General features: G+C 40.0%; 1 protein-coding gene across 2 annotated transcripts in view; it reads right to left on the bottom strand.

Moving 5' to 3' along the window:
* Window positions 1-18,452, bottom strand: part of cdkal1 (CDK5 regulatory subunit associated protein 1-like 1) — a 224,692-nt gene that overhangs the window by 155,997 nt on the left and 50,243 nt on the right. For both annotated transcript variants that reach the window (XM_071468175.1, XM_071468177.1), the window contains exon 5: window positions 811-907. In XM_071468175.1, coding sequence (XP_071324276.1) covers window positions 811-907 — 97 coding nt within the window. The remainder of the gene's footprint in view (window positions 1-810; window positions 908-18,452) is intronic.

The raw sequence follows: 18,452 nt of genomic DNA, 5'->3' as shown, positions 1-18,452 counted from the left end.
GCAGGTTTTAGGACCATTTTACCTGTTTACCTGTAGAACCTAGACATTAACACATATACAGTATAATGTATGGGTCAGCAAGGGGATTGCATCTCAAATATTAAAGCTGACTATGAAGTTCAGACGGGCAGTTTTGTGTAGGAAACACTGGTTAGTAGCATTCACCGAAAAATAAACTGGGACAGCATACTGGATTATTAAAAAAACTAACACTTAAAGACATTCTAGTTATTTAATTCAGCTTTTCAGTTGTTTTAAAAACATTGTTCACATGAAGCACCGCAATGATGAACAATGATGATCAGCAGTTGGTATGCAGGTGCAGATTCATTATACAGATATCAATGTTATTTGTGTAGTATCATATTTCCTCTTTCCTTTGGTCCTCATGTCTCAAATACTCTATGCTTCCTTTCTTTCCAACAATCTCAGGCTCTTTTTTTCGCTCCCCATCTCCACCTCTTTCTCATACTTTTCTCCCTCCTTCGGTCATATACTCTTCCTTCTTTTCTACTCTCCATCCTGTTCATCTTAGTAGGCTCGGTTTTGTGTCTCAGGGATCTCTATTGATCCACCAAGCAGCAGGGAGGCCAGAATAGAACAGACACAGCAGGTTGGCAGCAAGGTGAGTGACAGGTCAATCCATTTGTATTTCTGTGTGTGCGTGTGTCTGTCTGTCTGTACGAATTCTTCAAAGGTTGCCCATTAGACACAAATAAAGACCAATGAAGGGACCCTTGCAGATATACAGTATATATTGTGTGAGCATATCCCTCAGAGCAACCCTTTCACATACATATAAATACATACCCCAATGATGCTGAGTCCTTTGAGGTAGTCCATCCGTGGCTGGGCCTGGGGAACACAACCTGCTACTACCACCTTTTTCTGCTGTTCCTGGGCTTTTCTGTGTGAAGAAATGCAAACAAAAAGACAGATGAAGGGATTAATATTAGTAGATTATGTGGCATTTTTTCACCAACACTCTGCATAATTCCAGCCAAATGTTATTGATTTCACTAAATGAGAAAACTTTAATACAAAAGACAGCTGGTCAGGAGGTCAACCTCAAATTCTAATGGTTTTGCACTGGCCACATGTGACCATCTGTGTGCATGTAGAAAAGGAACTTCACTGTAACATTTGTAAGGCTACCATATGGAAATAGCAATATTCAATGACACTCAAGGAAAATGAAAACGTGCCATATAACCTCCAAATGCCAAACAAGTAGCAGATACTTCTCAGTCAGTTATGGTCAATTTGGCCACAAGGGACACAATGTTTGCAAAAGTTTCTCGCTACAAGGAGAACTTGTTTGTTTTCCCCAGTGGCATGTAAGCTATTCCCTCATGAAATGTCCATGAGAGAATTGAGAAGGATTTTCTCAAGGTAAATCCCATGGAGCTATGGTTCAGTATGTGTAACTAAAATAGTTAGATAGGTTAGTTTGTTATGTCTGGTTATCAAAATGAGGTATAACTGAGTTTTTTCTAAAATTTGGTTTGAGCTGAAAGCCATTATGTCTAGTATGGTAAAGAATAAAGATTACTAGTTTAGTTATCATCTTTTTCCATACTCGGGTCACATGAAAACAACTGAAACATCTCAATCTGCTAATGAGGGCCACAAGATGTGAATGAAAGGACTGAAATAAATCTAGTCAGTGACCTTTTGGTTAAGAAATATTGTCAAACTAATCCAATAATTTGGACTGACAATGTCCCTTTAAAAACATTTAAAGGGACATTGTTTTTGATAACTAATGTTAAGTACTCAGAGTTCTGTCATGTCATATTATAATCATGATCAACACAGAGGCTAGAGCTCAGCAAGTCACAGCTTGGGCTCTACATCTACCACTGAGAAATCACAAATTGTTTACACATGGAGGAAGAGCTGGTTGATATATGAGCATGAGAACAGCATGGTCCAGGTCCCTATATGACCAGGCCCAGAAGCCAATATTAGCCCAGCGTTACCCTATGTGCCACCCTACTACTCTTTAATGTCTCTGGAGCCAGACTGTCAGTATGTGCATTTGATGTCATAAGAAACAGTGGGTTTCATGAAAAAGTGTGCTACATTGTACAAGATGTAGTTAATACATACTGTTAAGTCATAGTACAATATATTGTGTGCACTTATATGTGTGCAGGCAGATGAGAGGAAGAGAGAGGTTTACTGTGACAGGTGTAGCAGTGCATCAGTACAGCCCATGTCTCAAAGTTTTGATGAAAGTATGAGTAAAATATATTTATTAAACACATCAGATGAAATTCACAATATCATTTTTCTGACAAAACAGGCCATCATGACCCACAGGCACCACCACATGGTAAGGAATTGAGACTTCATAAAGATGGGAGACAGTGCAAGAGCATCAGCAGGCTACTGATCGCAAGCCAAAACACGGTTGCAAAATTGGTGATTCATCAATCTGTGCGGATGGCATCCATGAAGAAAACCTCGCTCAGAAAATGACACAAATCTGCTAGATTAAACTTTGCCAAGTGGCCTGATGAATATTGGCTGCACATTCTTTGGTCAAATTAAACCAAAATAAATATTTTTGGATCTGATGGGGTCCAGCATGTTTCCCGTGTACCTGTCCAGGACTACCACAGTGACTGCACAGTGCCAACTCTGAAAATTGGAGGTGGGAGTGTGCTAACATGAGTTGCATGAGTGCAAAAGGTTTAGAGGAGATTTACAGACTTCAAACTTGTAAACCCAAACACTGAATAAACAAAATGTCTCCCAGTGTCAAGAAGCTTAGCAGCAGAGGAATTTTCCAACATGACAATGATCCCAAACACACTAGGCTTTGACCAGGTCCAGCTGAGCTAAGCTTTGTCCAAAAAGTCGCAAGATTTGTTGCTAAGTGCTTTTTTGAAAAAAACTCACTAAAGGTCTCTGAAAAGTTGGTAAATGTAGCAACAAAAAGCCTACGTTGGCAAAACTGTCTTCAAACACCCCCCTGATGACGTGATAGAGAAAGAGTTATGGCCAAAGGGGAAACTCAAACAATCAATCAATTGTGTAACTTCATCACTCAGTCAGTCAATCATTTTCATTTACAGGACTGGCCCTGCTGTTGCAGTCCAGCCAAAACTCACACAAGAGTTTTTAAAGAGGGAAAGAGGGAAAACAATGACTTGGCCAAGTCTTTCCTCTGAATTGAATCCAATAGAAAACCTTTGGAGTATATTAAAGTGGAAGGTAGTACAACAAAACCTCTTCAGCAAAGAGCAGCTAAACAGGATCATCTGTGAAGAACAGCAGAACATCTTTCCACAGATTTGATCGATGTCATCCACGACCAGAAGGATCAAATCTGTCATCAATGTAAAAGATCAATATACAAAATATGAAAAAACTAAAAGAATAGAATCTCAATAATGAAGGCTGCACTGATTTTTATTGTAGCTGGTTCTTAAATATGACCCTTTCATTGTAGTTTAATCCGTCAAACATTTCTATTTTCAAAATAATAGGCCTAATTCCTCTGATTTGGCTAAAAACAAATAAACTGTGTATGGACTGGATTTATAATTACTTAATTTTTGTGATATTAACTAGAGGTGCATTCGGTTTTGTTGTATAACTATATAAGACAGTGTGAAGTGATCACTGGAGAGAGTACACAGGGGTAAGGTATTTTAAAATCACTCATTAGAAATGAAAGGAAGAATCCCATATTCAAGATGATTTGAATTAAAAAGGGCTGGGCAGATAGTAAAATCGTGTAGCTAACCACAAGGAGGAGGTTAGGAGTGTGTGTGTTTGAGTGTGTGTCTGTGTGCATGCAAATGTACTGTATGCGAGTCTGTATGTCACCTCCAGTTAGTGGCAGTGAGATTTGAGACACTCGGTCTGTCTGACAAAGGCTTTTGGAAAAGCTGCCCAGACTCCGCCATGAATCTTTAATAATGAAGCCTCCTGACAGCTGGAGCGGGAGAGGGAGGGAGGGATGGAAGGGGGGGAGGCATGTAAGTGAGGGAGGAATCGTGGGAGGACCGAGGAGGAGCAAAGAAACTGGATGCAAACTGTCAGTTGTGTTTTAATTCAGACTGTGTTTGTATTCTTCAGCAAAACAAAGACAGATCGTGATGGGGGGGGGGCAAGGAGAGAGAAAGGTGAAGGCAGACAAACAACTATTCAAAGCCAGTTTACACTGTCATGTGAATGAGGAATGGAGAGATAGATGAAAGGTAAAGTTGGTGAGAGATGAGTGGAGGGATAAAGGGAAGAAAGATGAAGGCAAATGCTGAAATGTTTTTGTTTATGATTATTTTGATTATTCTGAGCTGTTTGTATTATTCAGGGTTATTTTAGTCTCCTCATCTTTACTTCTTAAATCTAACTCTTTATCCACACATAAATGTTGAGCAAGTAACAAATCACTTAAGATGCCAAAAAAAGATAAAACACAAAGAAAGAAGACGGTCTGTTGGACATGATGCTTCAGCACAGACTAAAGCGTTTTAACAGCACATTCAGAGAAACTGTACTTCCATTGATCCCCAGAAATACACACTTATATTGTACATGTGCTTTCAGGCCTTTCCCCATTATTATAGAAGGTAAGGAATAATATTCACCCACTACAACACTGACAGAGGCAGAGAGGTTTGTAGCAGTAGAATATCATGGCACTAGTAAATACTTAAAGGTGGAGAGATGTAAAGTTTCACGACTGGGAGAGGTGAGACAGAGGAAGCCAAAAAAGGCATTTATCTTTTTAGAGTAGCTTGTTCTCCCCACACTGTTCCCCATGAAGAACTCAAACTGGCATCACTGCACACACAGACACACACACACAGCAGGGGTGCGTCTGCATAATTCACACCGTCTCCTGCCAAAATGCGCCAAACGTTCCTTTAATGCGCTACTTGCTCCCCGCCCACAGACTCAGAGTCCTAGCTGACACAGCGAGTAAGCAGACAGCGCCTGATCCGTCGCCTCGGCGCCCCAGGGGGAACAGGCCAATCACGTCGCACACAGTTCCTGGATGGGATGAGATGGAATGGGATTATGCGATGCAGTTGCCGTGGCGATACTTTTGAGCCCGACTGAGCGCTCGCTGCCAGTGACCCGGACCAGAGCAGATGTCCCCCGAGATCAGAGGACGAGGTGTGCTAGCACGCGCATACACACACATTTTCCTTGGCTTCATGGCACCTTGCCCTAAATCTCTGCGCCCCCACCTCTCAACTCCGTGCTCTCTATAGCCTCAAGACCACACACTCACACCCACACACATGCTCTGAACATACTGTACATATACATACCAATGGTCACGGATGGCAATGGCAACAGCGTTCAGTAGTCTATGCATACATGTATGACCTCTGTGTTATATATGTATGGTAGGGAGGGCTGTGCTGTACATACTGGTTTTTAACAGCTGAGTGGACACAGTGAATCAGTCAAATTAGACCAGACTAAATGTCCAACTGAATTGATCAGGTTGACTTGGAGAAGCCCCTTGCTGTAAATATGACATTAAAATAACTCTAGGCATTCACATGGACCACAGTGCATGACCTAAATACAGGCCTTTTCAACTTTCTCAGAACAAAACTTGAAGTGATGACGTCCATCCTTTGTGGATTACGGCAGTCTTCTATAGTGCCATTTATGTGACCACAGCCGAAATATAGTAACATCATCTACACGCCATAATGATGATGTCTTCACAACTGCTAGACACAATGTCTCACATCCTACAAAATATTACCAAAATTTCCAATGAAGCCATTCTTGGTATTTAAATTCATTCTTCTTCTTAGACTTTTGTCATTCTATTTTCAATATAGTAAGTGGTGTATTGTATAAAAAAAAGTCAATTCAGTGTCCTAACGAGGACATCTCTGTGACTGTGTGTGTGTGTGTGTGTGTGTGTGTGTGTGTGTGTGTGTGTGTGTGTGTGTGTGTGTGTGTGTGTGTGTGTGTGTGTGTGTGTGTGTCCGTCCTCTCAATGACTCTTCCTGCTGCTAAACACCTTCAGCCCTATACAGAAAGCAACATCGGGGAGGGTGAGCTCATTACACACACAGAGCTAGCCATATGCTGCATAACAAACATGTTGCTTAAAGGATGAGGTCATACTGATAAGAGCAGAGAGGAAAGGTTGTGTAACTGAGATGTACAGATCTACACCATGGGTACCTCTGCATGTCGCTTAACACAACATTTGTCTAGAACAACCTCTAAATGTCATTGTTTTGATTTACTTTGGTTCTACAGCAAAAGCACTGCATTAAAATTTAATCTGATATAACTGATACATTCTTATTATATTCCCACTTTCTCTACCCTTTCTTTCTCCTCTGTCTCTGTCTCCCCCTCTCATATTTCCTATGTCCTTGCTCCTCAGTCTCCTCTCCTATCCTCCCTCATCCTCTCATCTGCACTCTTGACAGTTGTTTCTGGCTGAGTTGACAGCAAGCCAGCCAATCAGCACACTCCTGACCTCTCTGCATTAGCATAAGCAGCAAGGGACAAGGTTAAGTACCCATCAAGCTTCAGTAATTAAGATGTGAGGTGGTGTGTGCACTGTGCATGATTGTGTGTGAGTGAGAGAGAGATGGACTAAATGTATTCAATCTTCCACTTCCAATATTTTCCACTTCCACAAACATCTCCTTCTTATACAACAGTCCTGCACTTGGTCAATGTCCCAGTTTCAATTCCACCATGGCTGTTACAATCCAATACAATATTTTTTACTTACTTACTTTTGATCTACCGAGGAGACAATAATGTATGTTTATTTGTTTAATGTGTTATTCATTTCCATATTTATTTTCCTGTGTGTTCCAGTCTAGCAGCAGCCGCAGCAGTAGGAGATGCCTCTCTATCACTGGCTGACAGCCCAGACTGAATGAATGTGAAGAAAACATCCTCTGTTAGTCTAATAGAGAATGCAGCCTCTCCTCTGCGAATAAGTGTTCTGGAAAAGTTTACTAAAACAACTGTCAAAATACAAACAGTGTAAATAAAACAGCAGCTAACTCTGGGCTTATGTGATCTGACTGCCGACAAACAAAACTAAGTAATAGCTGTTAATGTACCAGACTAGGGGCGTCTGAGAATTGTAGCTGGAAGGAAGAAACTGAGAGAGAGAGAGGAAGAGGAAGAATGGCATAAGGGTGATAGACAGGAAACTGTCAGAAGGACATCTTTATAAACAGGTAACAAGCAGAGAGAGGAGGAAGCAACGTAGTTGTGAGTGCAAAACAGGAAGTAGCTGTTGGTTAGAAGAAATAAAAGGCAAGGAAATGTAGCATAAAGCAGAGGGAGAGTCAGTGAAAGTCTCTCCGTCCCATCAAGCCCAGTGTATTAACTTCCACCTTCTAATGTTTCTTTCATTATGACATCCTGTCTGAGACTAAGCAAGAAAACAAAAGATACAATCTACCTTAGGGGGTGTGACAGAAAAATATTGTGATTAGAGGAACAAAAGATGTTACTAAGAAACACCTTCATATTGAAACTATTATGATAAAAAAATACTTTTTTTGCAAAACACATCCATCCCTGTTTGGTGCCATATGACAAAAATGGTTAACTGAAGTCACTTTTTATGTCCTCTGAATATATTGTATATATTTTATTTGTTTATCTGTAAGGGATACTGGACATTAATCAACAATGATATTTTGAAAATATTAATGTAAATGTGGAGAACAGCTTAAAAGCTCATTTGCACTTGCAGACCAAGACAATTTCCAAAAAATGTCTGTAATACCTGTAATAACACACAAAAGGAAAAGGTCTAAATTTGAGGCATGCATCTTTTTAAAAATCTAAACAGTGGAATATGTCAGGAGGAAAAGGAAACAAGGGAGTGAGAACTAGTGAGTAAAAGGAAGTAAAAAACACAAACTGCCAAGAGCAGAGAGCTTCAAGATCACCAAGTGGGGAGAGGGAGAGGAAGGATGACAAAAGGAAATAAAGGAGGAGGATGAGAGCTCGGAGATTGTGATTGAGGGATGAGAGAGGGGGCGAGAGGTAAAGCTTTAGAATCCCCTAGGATCTATGTCTTTCTCTTGCACACACATCAGCTGCTGGTGTGTGTCATGGGAAACCAAGGGCTGATGTCCTTAAAGAGAGACTGAATGAGAGAAAACCTGAAATTAAAACATCTAAAACAAAACAAAGAAGAGCAAGATAAGAAATAGAAGAGGGAAGAAAGGGGATGTCTAATTCAATCAATACAAGATAATTACATGAAAGCAGGTCTATAAAAGTGAGTTGTGGTAAGTGATGTCCAAGACAAAATAGATTTGGGCAGCCTAAGTACCTAAGACAAGTTGCAAAGGCCTGATGGCCTCTCTGGGTTTTCAATCTACATTTTTAAAGACTTCGATAGTAGCAGAGAGATCAAGACTAATCTGGATTACCATGACCATAACCATGCCCCAAACCACATGAAAACACAACCATATAGAAGAAAAAAACCTTTGAATTTCAGTTCTCCACCTTTATTGCCAACGTGGTTAATAAAGGCATTCACGTTAGAGCTGCGTTTTACAGGATACAGGCAATCTGTTGACCAATCAATACGCCTATAACATGGCTAGTTTATGACTAGCTCACATGGCCTACGGGTATATCAGAGATAGAATGCAGCCCAATTGTCAACAGGGGCCTAGTAAAGGCCGGTCAGAGGAAATGCAAGGCTTTCAGATTATGGCCTTTTAAAAAAATGCATCACACACCTGCCCGGTGCTGTGAAATAGATGACATCTGTCTTGTAAAAATGAGTGGAATGTGTGATGAATATTGCATTACTGCAAATGAGTTGTATTTGTCGCTTGAATGGTCCATAATAGAGAAAATGCTGACAAAAAAAAAGCATGAGGAATGGCAAAGGCCCAGACAAATATTCAGACACACATATGTGCAGGGAATTGCATTAGAGATGAGCACTTGACTGAACCATGAAGAGGGGAACCCCAAAGCTGAATCCTGCTAGAAGTCCCATGAGTCTCATCTCTAATGCAAAGTCCTACTACTATGGAAGAGGCCATTATGGGACAATGATAAGGGAGCTACACCTCAGCCTGAGGTTGTTGTGGAGAAACTGCTGGGTGAAGAGTTCAGGGGGGGGGAAACAAATGCACACATAAATATGAGATTAAATGTTCACTGTGTAGCAACCAGGAATTATCTTCCAAAACAACATCACATGCTTCATGTCTGCAGGAGGTCACTCTGTACAGATTTAGATTTGGAAGAATAGAGGAGGTCTTATGTGTTGACCGCTGTAGATTATAGATGGTGTGTCCCACAAACAAACCGCCTAAATGAGGAGTTTTGTCATCCTTTTAATGTAAACGAGTAAAACACACACATAGCTTGTATCTGGAGCACTGGCACTTGTGCATTAGTGTGGCAGCCTCAGTCTCGGACTAAACAGGTCATGTCACAGGGCACACACAGGCATTTATCATTCAGAGCCACAGCCACTCCCCATGAGGCCTTTCACCTCTGTGTGAATCAATCTGAAAACATATGAGCGTGTGTGTAGGCACACAATGCATTTTCTTTCCTCTGTGCGTGTGTGTGTGTGAGTGTGTGCACAGTGCATGTGCATGTCGGTGTGTTTATGTGCAATTATTATGATCCAGAAGTGGAAACTAGGGGGGAAATCCAGGCTAAGATGACAGGGGTGAGAGGACATTCCTGGTTGAATGAATCCACACAAAATTAGTCCAAGCATAAACAATCATGATAGGTTTCAAGGTTATAAATTATTACAAGCAAGGGTTTGGAAAAGTGGAACAGCACATGCTCAGTGACCTGAAATGCATCAACAATCTTTGCAAATCAACATTTTCTTTTATTTTTAGACAACACAAAGATAAAATAATCTTCACCTGTAAAACTGTTAATATGTCCTAAAGACTCTTGACAAGTGGTGTGTTGTGGTTGTGTTGTGGTGATTAAGACAGATATTGAGCACATACGTAAAGACTACTTCAGAGGTAGTGAGTGCCTCAAGTTTGCAAGTGTCTAAAGTTAAATTAAAATTGTATTGTAAGATGAAATATAATATGTACTGGGGACAGGTAACAATAGCATCATAGCATCTGAGGAAAGGTACTGTGGTTTGAGATAAGACACTGAGCAATATCAGTGTACTTGGGTACAATGTGATCTAGTTTCCATAAAGTAGAATGTGAAGAAACACCAGAACGAGTGTACAGTGTATGAATATATGTATTCACAACAGCACTGTATACACAACTCCACAGTTGCATGCTTTGCTGCGGTGTGGTGTGGTGTGGCATGGTAACATTCGTTCCAGTGTGCACTCACAGCAGGAGACTGGCCTGTGATATCATGGCTTGGCCTCAGAGCAGCACCAAACCACGACAGCCAGCACACTTAACTGAGTTGTGTTTTTATGGTTAATTCACTGGCCTAATGTGTGTGGTCAGTGCACTGAAGAGAAAGCATCATTCCTAAAAGATCTGCTATTTTTATCAAAAAGGACTTTGTAGATCCTGTATAAGCTGCTAATCAAGACAATTTGGGTTTTAGCTTTGCTCCAATTTTTCTGTTTTTCTGTATTTTTATCAAACAGATTGTAAGATTGTTTTCTGATCCTTTCTCCGTTGCTATCACAGCTATAAATATGTAAATAAGTAATAAACATGTAAAAACTAAAGTTGTGAGCTTTTTTACTTCTAAATGTTAAAACTACAATAATTGCAATGCCTATTTACACACATTTGCTAGTGTGTATGCATGTGTATTGCATATTTGTAAACTACACATCTATGTTTATGCGAGTTGGTGCACTGTGAGTTATTCATGATATGTGAGCATGCATGTGAAAGCAGACATGCGAGTACATGTACAGTACGTACGCTTTGGGACTGTGCAGACTATGGGAGTCTCATTATAGAGTTGCAAAGTCTAAGCATCTATTCAGCCTGTTAATTTCCCAGCTGAAGTCTTTTCCCACTCACAGCCTGAAGTGGCTGCACGAGGCCTCATCAGTCCCTCTAAAAGGCCTTCTCATTTAACCACAGTGCCTTATTTATTCTAAATAACATTCCTTTAAAAGCCAAGGATGCAGTGTGCACAAAGCCAACTGTCTGATTAAATTGCTAAGCAGGACCCCCTTACTTGGTAAAAAATTAATTTATGGAATGTTTAAAAAAGGATTTTTTCCCCCCCTACACACACTCTTCTCATCTGAGTCGACACCAATTAAAAGGAGGATTCAAGGTAAGGTTCATTACATTAGAAAAGAGAAGTGAAGGGGGGGTAGTTAGAAGAAAAAGAAGAAAAAAGGCTTTACAAAATGAGAAGGTGATTTTTAAAATACACTAAGCTTGTTAGAGGGATGGTGAACATTTTTCTAGTTGGCGATGAATACAGCTGCCTCAGTCTCTTTTGTTGAGCCACATTTGTTACATCTCTCTCTCTCTCTCGCTCTCTCTCTCTATTTCACATTTTGAACTAGTAAACATCATTTTCAATAAAGATCTAGGCTCTGTGGTCTAAACATACAAAGAATGTTTTATCAGACCTGAGTACTTAAGTCACATTAATGATACATTTATATGTTACATTAAAATATTTTTAAGACTGACCATCCAGTTTCTGTCTACACGGCATTTAAGTAGATATAAATACAGAGGTGACCAGTGTGTTGAAATGCTTATTTAACACCATGTGCACTGCACTCATGTTCAATTACACTTGCAGAAACAGGAAAAAGATTTTTTTTTTTTTAAATCTTAAACTAGAGTACAGAAGTAAATGAACCTTTGTAAGGATAAACATAAAGCTGATTCTTACTGTAAAAATTCCTATAATTTTGCTTTATAATAATCAGCGAGCCCTTAAAACTGTTTCAAACTGGATGTACGTTAGATTTTTATAGAACGTTCACATGGAAAAGGACACTGCTACCACACTAAGATGTGAAAACCTTTTGTAAAGAACATTTATAACTAGCACATAATATTATTATTGTTAGTACATATAAGTTTGGAGATGTAAGGGTGAAGCTTTTGAAAACGTGGAAACGTCAAATTCTATAATATCAATCAGGAAGCTCTACAGCTTCAGAGGCTTTGAACACTAAGCAAAACACTGGGTGAAAACAAAGTTTACAACACATGTGCCTAGCTGGTACCTTATGTGACATGAACACACAGCCAGACACATACATGTACAACAATTTAATCCCAAGTCACTGCTAAACCAGTGATATTCAGGAAGCCAGGGTATGTACAGTAGCCTATATGCCACATGTGGCCTTGTTCCCCACAGCAATTTTCCTTCCTTCCATATCCAGCTATCTGCCTGTCTGTTTGCAGCACCTCAGAGGTTAAGGACTGCCCCGGGTATACTGAGGCACTGACCCACGCACTCCGTGCCTTACAGAGGTTGGCATGTGTGTTTATTTTTGTGCATCCATCATTCTTTGCACATATACTGTATATACACCTATGGCCAAGCTGTAAGCCTTGGGCTTTTGTCACTCTAAATACTGTTTGGTGAAACTGCTTCTTTGCTGGTATGCAGCACCCAGTCCCTCCCCTGGTTATATAAAATTAGAAACAAGCCCTCGTAAATGAAGTTCAACATGCTTTGCTGAGAGCATCTTCGAGGCACAAACGTGCGTATCCCCCAAGATGCTGCAGATAAATACAAATGCACAAAGACAACCACACACATCAACACGCAATATACAAATTCAAACATACTGTATACATGTTATTTTCAAGTAAGTTTACCCCTCATACAGAATTTCATGACCATTTTCTGATTCAACTTCTTTATGTTACCTGTTTCTCCATTTCTCTTTTCCCTGCATCTTTCTCTTTTTCAGTGTTGACCAACCATTCATGCTGTCACCTGCTCTACTCCTATCCTTCCTCCTCAAGTGTGCATCACTTCTAAAATTCCCCCTCAGGGTTTAAGCATAAGGCATGCAAAGGTCAAAAGTTCTTACTGTCATCTTGCATGACTTAATGTATATCAAGCATGTCTCTACACTTTGACATATGCATTCTGGAAGTGACATCTATTGAGAGGGACTTTGAAAGAGTGTCTGTATCTTCATCAGTGTGTATGCGTTACTGCCCAAGTTTCTCAAATAATTCTGCTGTCATTTGTCACCCTGAAGGTGCATGGAGCAAGAACACACTCATTCAGAGGAAGGAGAGAATGTCATCTTTTATAACTTGCAGCTAGTATAAAGTATCCCAGCAGCTCAGTAATTTCCAGGTCAGCGCTTGTTTAGCTAACACCAGCTGAAAAAGCCTCTGGGATCGTCAGCTAAAAAATACAAGACCACAGCGGAACAGGGAAAATGCCAAAAGCTTACAGGTGCTCCTCTGGAGAACACACACACCTCTCTCCTGTCGTTGGCCTTTTCTCTCTTACAGTTGAGCATTATGAATAAATGATTAGGCATGTAAAAACAGCTTGTTGAAACAGACGTGAAAGGCTTTCAACTCTGTGTGGGTCAACCTGTGTGTGTGTGCATGAGTACATAGTGAATATGCATTTATGTGATTTGTGTGTATGCCAAAGTTTGCTGTGTCCACAGTGTATTTGTCTCTTGGTGAATAGGTCTCGGCTGATCATGTTTCAGCGTTACAGGGTTTGGTTCAGTGTCAAATCCCTCTGTGTGTAACTAAAGATACTTGATAGGAACACGGCAGCTGGTGTGCTGGCTGCTACACACACACACACACACACACACACACACAGACACACCTGCCATCTGAGTCAGTCAGTCTCTCAGGCTTTCTCACCCTCTTACACGCACACAAACACACACTGAATCAACTAGTCCGAACATGAAAGATGGATATGACTAAGCCAAACTGGGAAAACAGAACCACAGTCAGAGAAAAGAGACACTCTAACATTACTGTCCCTGTCTGAGGCAGTTTGACTGAATTTGAGAGAGAGAGAGAGAGAGATGGGGCAGGGAGGGGTTGAGCAGCAGGTGTTGTGTGTGTGTGTGTATGTGTTTGTGTCAATACAGGTGAACAGAGGGTCAGTGCACTAGTCTCCATATGCCATCTGTCAGATCGACAACATCTCAAACTGACATTTCCCTACATTAAGTACACAATGTTAAACCACCAAGATCTCAATCCAGTGCATTCACCAGAACAGTTATATTTAACTAAATGTCAAGTTTTCACAATGTTTAAATGTATTCATTTATTTATGGAGACATGAGAAAAGCAGCAAATCCTCACATTTGAGAAGCTGGAACCACAAAATCTGTGGTGCTTTTGCTCAATTACACGGTGTATAAGATGAATCACTCATCATATTTTTTGCTAATTAACTTTGTGAGCCAAGTAACTGATTGAACCACTAATTGTTTAAGCTAATAAAAATACTTCCTCTCTTCAGATATTCCCGTGTATACAGACATAATTCAAGATTCATACACCAAGCAGCTTGGAGCTGCCCTGTGCAACAACAATCTTCATCTGTAATCTACTATGATTATGTGTTCATTAATAGGATGCATATCAAAATTTCAGACAGTCTTGTCACCATAGAGCTTCCCTTTGATCAATCAAAACGTGCATGAACAAGCTGCTGAGCTGAAAATCACAACACTCACATCAAGAAACATACATCACTCCACATCTTCCATCATGAGCTCATTTAAGTAACAAACCTCAGTCAGCTCGATTCAGCCCTGAACTCCATCTCTCCTCCAATCCTCTTCTTCCCCTCCCCATCATTCTCTTTCTCCCTCTCTCTGTTGCAATGCAAGTCCTAATGAGGGGCTAATGAGATTCACAGTCCTTTTCTGAATCAGATTTCAGTGAATTATGTATAAAGCTTTTGAGTCTTTGCTTTAAAATTACACAGGTGGTCTGTGTAGCAACATGATACCAACAGCACAGTGACAGTGCTGATTTTTTACAGACATCTTAGTATGCTGTTTGTTTCAAAAATATTAATTGCTTTTTAAGGCTGTTATCATTTAAACAGGAAATCCAAAGTAATTTAATAATTTTAATATACAATTAAAAAAATATCCTTCAGATTTTAGCTATTAAATGTCTTTGTTTGTTTGGAATACTTTAATGAAATGCTCGACAGGCTTTTTAATTTTGGTGCTGGTGCAATCCTGATAAATCATTTCTAGACACAACCCAGATGTAACTTGGGGCTTGCAGACTCTCAGAAATTGGCTTTCAAGAGGAGACCTGTTGACACATCTATACATACAACAGCGTACAGCAATATCTCACTGGCCCAGGTTCAGGGACCTGAACTGTGAAACAAAAGACAAGAGAGAGAGAGAGAGAGAGAGAGAGAGAGAGAGAGAGAGAAATGACATGGCAAAAGGTGGAAACATTAAGGTGAAAGATGAGAAAACTAGAGTCACCAGAGTGTGTGAGGGTGCAAAAGTGGAAGCTAAGTGAGGGAGAGAATGATAGACAGAGAGAGGTAATGGTGTGACCTTGTGAAAGCCTGCCATCGCCTGCTGGGAGAAAAATTACCTGCAGGAGATAGCCAGAGCACCTGAAAACGCATCAGCATCCACCTCTCTCTACCCTGTAGCTCCACTTCACTACCTCTTTAACTACTCCCAAATGAGGAATATGTTACTTGCTCGAAATAACTAAACTTAATTAAACTGGAATAGAAATGACTCTGGTGGGTCCTCTGCTTTCATTAATTAGGAGCGAAATAACCTCACTCTCATTTACTCCTACATTTCATCCATCTTTTTATCTCTCTTCTTCTCACTCCTTCCTACCTCTCCTCCACTGTAATTTGTCTTCATCTATCTCCTTAGCTGTAAATTTGATTTAATTTGCCTTATTACTGCAAAATTTGAGAACAGTGTTACCAAGGATTCAAGGTCATCAGTTTTGCATTAAATTTGTTTTATGCTAAGGGGGGACCACAACACATAGTCTCATCTTTAACAAGATAATCTCAAAAGCAAGTTGTGTGTGAATTCCTGTGTGTGTGTATTGGTAAGGTAAGCACTTGGCAAGTAAACACACAACTGTTACAGAAAATAATAGACTATGCATTGCTTTGTAATTTTGCTTTGTAATTTCATGTACATTAGTTACTAGTCTACTACAGGTCTATATGACTACACAAAAAGAACATTAAAATGTGTAATTATTTCAACAAAAACAGTATTACCATTCTTTGTCTTGGTCCCACAAAACAAATTCAAGCCAGGGACACCTCAACAAATCAAGCAAGGTATTTTACAACATAAGTCAAAATTCAACATAAGCCAAGTAATGTCAAGTTTTGCCATGTCTGATTCAAATGAACACACATCCACAACCTACTGTATATCAATATCAATATCTATTTTGCTACAGATCTCTCATCACACTGACTTGTTAAATTTATACTGCATATTTTAAAGTAGCAGTTGACTCAACACTTTGTCTGCACTCTTACATTAATCCTATGAGTGGTAATGCCTTACAGGGGCTATATTTAAGTCGAACGTGGTGGTGATAATGGTTGCTTGCCAAGAGCTACAGCTATCATTGTGTTTACAAGACAAGAGGTTAGAATACGCCCTCTGATCAGTTCTTCTTCAGCCTCTCGTGCTGAACTGAGGGCAGGTGGCCCGGGGTTAGCTGATTAGCATGCTTCAGTAGAAGACAATAGTGATAGAAATACAGGCAAAATTAGTTAACATCAGTGTTGCTTTCTGGAGACAGCTGGAGACAAGTGAAGGCCTGGATGACATTCCCTGATGGTGGAACAAGCTATTGAATGCTATCAGAGCAGCGACGCCCCTCTCTATCTTCAACAATCTATTTAAGGCTCATCTTTTCAAAGACCACCTTCTCACCTAACTAGCACTTACTATGCACTTTTGGTGCAAATTATCACTTGATATCCTTGCAGTTATTACTTACACCAAGGTCTCCTACTGCACTGATGTTTTACTGATGTCCCTCACTTGTAAGTTGCTTTAGATAAAAGCATCAACTACAAATCTAATCACACATTTTTTAAACATGGAAATACAAGTCTGTTATAAACAGCTACCTGTGATTTATTGTGCAGGCCTGGCAGTAACTGATAAGTCATCACTGCCTGTTTTGCTCCATCATCCCTCCATCTATATGTATTTGTTTCTCTTAGTGTATCTTCAATTTCTCTCCATTGTATCTCCCACTCATGTCCTATTTATCTACTCTATCAGCACTGTAAACTGTAAACTTTTTTCTATCTTCCAACACCATTTATATGGTGGAATTGGTGATGTTCAATCTCACAGCAGGAAATTAACTTCTTTGTCCACAGGCCACAGCACTGGTGCTGCTCCTCTTCCTCTCGGTGTTTAACCAAGGGACTAAAATGGAGGACTCTCAAACAATGGTTGGTTACCTGAAAAAAAAAAATTGAGTAGAGCAGAAACAACTTAACCACTGGAAAAAAATAACCACCTTCTGGCCGACATCTGGTTTAATTTGTCACCCTGGGCCCAAAACACCCACACACACAGGCATATTGGAGATTCACAAGAAGTGAGGAAACGAGAAAAAAATGAAATGTTAATGGTAAAAGACTCAACAGAACATGGAGAAAAAGGAATGAGTAAAGCAGGTGTTTCAGTAATGATGTGAATTTCTGAATTTAATCAAGCCCAAGTGTGTGTGTGTGTGTGCATGCAAGTGTGTGGACACGCACACCCATCTTCATTTCTCGCCTGTCACAATAGTGGCAAGAAGGGTCCTGGGAGGCAAAGATCCAGCCTCCCACATGCCTGAAGGGGAAAACGCACACTCACACAGATGCACAGGCACACAGGCCAGGGGTTATCATGGGAAATAACTTCATACCAAATGGAGCTTTTCATGCTATTCATTATTATTATCTGGCCTAAAACTCAACATAAACTGTACCTAAAACTGTAAAATGTGGCTCTGAAGCATCTAAATACCTAAAAAAAAAAAAACACACACACAAGGAGCAGAGAGAACTAAAAAAAAAAAAATACTTTTTTTTTACTAGACAATGCTATCTGGCATGTGAAGTGTTGTGTAAAAGGCAAAATATAGTAAAATTGCATTACAAAATTACCTGTAATCCACCAACAGCAAATAATGTAAAAATAATAAAATCATATTAATACAGCATATACACAATCTTACCAAGTAAAAGCAAACCCTCAATATGACCACTCTCTGCAGGTCTTCAAACACAGATGAAGACATATGGACCAAACACTAAGTCTCCCTGATCAATGAACCCCTGGTGTACATACACACACATACACACACACACACACACACACACACACACACACACACACACACACACACACACACACACGTATATATATGCTCAAAGCCCCACAAACACAGCCAGGTGATTCATCACTAGCTGAGGAGAGCATGACCCCCAAAACCTCTTAACTGACCTCTGACCTTTTCAATATG

The sequence above is a fragment of the Trachinotus anak genome, unplaced genomic scaffold (genome assembly GCF_046630095.1).
Source record: "Trachinotus anak isolate AG129_WGS33_773 ecotype Australia unplaced genomic scaffold, CSIRO_AGI_Tana_v1 ptg000032l, whole genome shotgun sequence".
Taxonomy (NCBI): Eukaryota; Metazoa; Chordata; class Actinopteri; order Carangiformes; family Carangidae; genus Trachinotus; species Trachinotus anak.
Note: the sequence above shows the minus strand (reverse complement) of the source record. Positions and strands in the feature narration are given on the sequence as shown.